Here is a 3,198-nt window from a genome sequence, read left to right as displayed (position 1 = left end):
TTTTAGTCTCCATTTCACTCTGATCCTTTTAGGTTTATTGGTTAAATTAAACGATGGGTTAGCTGTAATGAAAAAGATGATTAGCTCTGAAACAGTAAGTAAACGACTCTTCTTCCTTTAAAATTTGATGTCTTTAGGAGTTTCTTAATGGATAATAAGCGCTTCTTTTCTTAAAATTTTTGGATTTTGATTTGTGAGTTTTTTGGTATCAGTCCAAGTGTGTGTTCCTTCAGGGCTTTTCTTTTCTCACAACTCTTAGTTTGCTTCCTCCTTACCAGGTTTTGGTGAATACCAGTTTCATCAACTTCTCTATCCAAAGGTTATAATAACAATCAATTGCATTATCTAAAGTAGAGCTGTGATCGTAATGTGCATGATTAAGAAAGATCATGGTTTGGTGGATACCAGTTTCATCAACTTTGGTTGAGTTTGTCTTGGTGGACTTTGATTGTTGTTATGGTGCAAATGGATATCCCTTTTTTTAATCTTGGTTTCTTCTGTTTTATCATATAGATTGATCTTGAGAAGGGAATGATGGACTGTTTGTACGCAAAAATGTGAGCTGCTTCAACTATGTTCAGTTTACAGTTATGCCATATTCTTTATGTTTCGTAACCTTTAAATCGTTTCGGATTTGAAAGGCACTCACTTGTATCACGGATTGTGTCATGGCTGAGCTAGAGAAGTTAAATCAGAAGTATCTTGTAGCTCTAAGGTAAAAGCTTTTTTAGACTTCAGAGTAGGATTGTTCTTCTGTAGAATTGCAGCTTGGGTCCATTTACTGGATTCTTCATTGGTTACTTCTACAATTTTGGATAGGATTGTGAAGGTTCTCCCCGATTTGAAATACTAACTTGGTGTACACAAAGGGACACCTGCTGATGACTGTCTTGTGGACAGATTTACTCTGGTAATGCCTCGGCTCTAGCTTTGTTTACTTATGTGTCCTGTTTCTCCAAGGAGATGCGCTGTTTATGCATATAGTCTAATCTTCTGTTTGATTATTTCTTCTGTGATATACCAGCACAAGTGCTTCACAGTGGCTTACTTGTGACAGAGATCTAAAGCGAAGGTTTCTCAAGGTAAAGCTAGTAATTTGGTATATATGAATGCTTGGTGATATCCATGGCTGTAATCCTTGGATAACTTCTTTTAGTTTTTCTACAGAATGTTAACTTCACTATGTGTTAAAGCTAGTACTCATGTATGTGACGCAACGCAAGTACTCAATAGAGAAGTTGCCTGAAGCAACAATCATGTATGTGGAGGTATGCATTGTATCATCTCTTCGACTGTGAAATTTGAAATATAATGCTACTTGGTATTAGCTTATTTGAATTCACTTTTGTGATTTTGATGGTGCAGCTCCAAGATACTGATAAAGGAACAGAGACCCCTAATGATTCAAGAAGATTTTTGGGAAGCCTTAGTTAGTGTTGGTTTAAGCTCTTGCGCTGTTGTATTATGCGATATTGAGCCATTTTTTGTTCTATTATGTCCTCTATTTGATAATGTTATTGCACTTGTAAGCTAATCTAACACATTTCTCTTCTCAAGGTCTTGCGCTGTCTTGTTAACTTGTTACTTGATATGGAAATTAACGTGTTTGTTTAGCTTTGAGCTTTGGGGTTTTATGCTTAACGAGGAAACAATTTAACAGTTGTAAGACCAGAATGATTCTCACACATTTATAGCTTAAGATTTTAAAATCACAAAATATAGATCGACTCCAATCACCATAAGATCAGCAAAAGCTAGTTTTCTAGTTAATCTTTAAAAGATTAATGAAACTAAACCTGATCGATCATCAACGATACGCAAAAGATCTTAGACAAGTCACTTACATCTACTTCATTTAGCCTAATAAGAGCTTACATGTCATTATTCATTAACTTATTACCATGGAGCCAACAGAGATGTTATGAACTCCACCTCCCCATCTGCAATCTCTTGATCAATGGTTTCCACACAAGATCTCATTTCATCAATCATTTTGTCTGCAGCTTCCTCCTTCTCTTTCACAGCTTCCATCTCCTCTTTGGCAAGCGCTTTTTGTGTCTCCAACTCCATAATCTTACGCTTGAACTCAACCAGTTCTTCTTCAAATTTGCCCAGTTCTTCTCTAAAGTTGCGTGTTTCGGTCTTCTTAGCTTCAATCTTCTTGTCAAGACATTCTCTTTTCTCCACTTTCTTTTCTCGCCCATCTTGGAGAGACAACGCTTTGTCGATCAGTGATAGAGGAGCTGCAACGTCGAAACCATGTTTCTCTACCTTGGCAAAATAACTTCGGATGCTCCTTAGTTGACTTGAAGAAACATTGGGCGGCAGATTTTTGACTTCTTTCAACATGTCATAGAAAGTCAATATCATACCAACAGCTAACATTTCCCGGTCCTGAGCATTTTCTATAGCATCGACTAAAGGGCTGAAATGAGGATTCTGTGGTAATGTTTTGTATACCTCCTCTGTTTCGTATTTATCCCAAAATGGCATAAGCTTTGGAAAAGGCACAGTAGGCTTTGCTGGAGTTTCCTCAACAGCAGCAGCAGAACAAGAACGCATTGGCCTTTTTCTTGGGACGTTTGGAGGAGATTCTCTTATCGGTTTCCGCTGAAAATGGAAAAAAAAACATTACAGCTTCAGATAATACCAATAAACCAAATACCCTTTGACTGAAATTAGTATCCAATGCCTTCAAGGACAGCATACATAGAAAGTTAAAGTCTACTCTTAACATTCTAACCAAAGCTAAAACTTTTTCACCCATTTTAACCATCGCATATAACAAGAACAAAGAAAGGAACAAAATTGAGACAGCTACAAGCAAAAACAAAACCAAATTTATATTCAGTTACTTGAATCAGCAAACAGAGAGAAAAAGAAAAAAAGAGTGTTGGGAGCAATGATGCAAAAAAGGAGAGATGACCTATAAATACTATTTTGTTCGTCCGGCTCTCTCCCTCGCTCCATTTTTCGCGCTGGCACAATCTCATATATCTCTCTAACAGCCTACGTACGCATATTCAATAAAAAACAAGAATGTGAAGAGCATACTGAGGAGGATCACAAGACCTTAATTCATGACTACATTACCTGCAATATATGCAGCTGGTCTGATTTTTGAATGCTCAACACAGCCTTGCAACGGTATATATCCATCTCCAATTTCTTATCCCACAGAATTTCCTCCAGCCATAA

At 37.1% G+C, this 3,198-nt stretch overlaps 2 protein-coding genes and 1 long non-coding RNA gene across 4 annotated transcripts in view; 1 reads left to right on the top strand and 2 right to left on the bottom strand.

Annotated features, from left to right (window-relative positions):
* LOC104743520 (COBW domain-containing protein 1-like) overlaps nucleotides 1–3,198 on the bottom strand; it is an 11,080-nt gene that overhangs the window by 2,789 nt on the left and 5,093 nt on the right. The gene's annotated exons all lie outside the window — the stretch shown is intronic.
* LOC104741199 lies at nucleotides 58–1,483 on the top strand. The gene is made up of 8 exons (XR_760287.2): nucleotides 58–94; nucleotides 279–319; nucleotides 514–557; nucleotides 642–715; nucleotides 820–910; nucleotides 1,025–1,082; nucleotides 1,168–1,268; nucleotides 1,366–1,483. It is a non-coding gene; the product is annotated as an uncharacterized LOC104741199 (long non-coding RNA).
* Nucleotides 1,743–3,192, bottom strand: LOC104741202 (DUF724 domain-containing protein 3-like). 2 transcript variants are annotated; one of them, XM_010461996.2, is made up of 3 exons: nucleotides 3,094–3,192; nucleotides 2,927–3,009; nucleotides 1,743–2,610 (listed from the first exon to the last, which is right to left on the bottom strand). In XM_010461996.2, the coding sequence occupies exon 3, from the start codon at nucleotides 2,560–2,562 to the stop codon at nucleotides 1,897–1,899; it is 666 nt and encodes a 221-aa protein (XP_010460298.1). In that variant the 5' UTR covers nucleotides 2,563–2,610; nucleotides 2,927–3,009; nucleotides 3,094–3,192; the 3' UTR covers nucleotides 1,743–1,896. The 2 variants fall into 2 exon arrangements, with proteins under 2 accessions (XP_010460298.1, XP_010460297.1); XM_010461995.2 differs by lacking the exon at nucleotides 2,927–3,009.

This window comes from Camelina sativa, chromosome 14 (assembly GCF_000633955.1).
Source record: "Camelina sativa cultivar DH55 chromosome 14, Cs, whole genome shotgun sequence".
NCBI lineage: Eukaryota > Viridiplantae > Streptophyta > Magnoliopsida > Brassicales > Brassicaceae > Camelina > Camelina sativa.
Note: the sequence above shows the minus strand (reverse complement) of the source record. Positions and strands in the feature narration are given on the sequence as shown.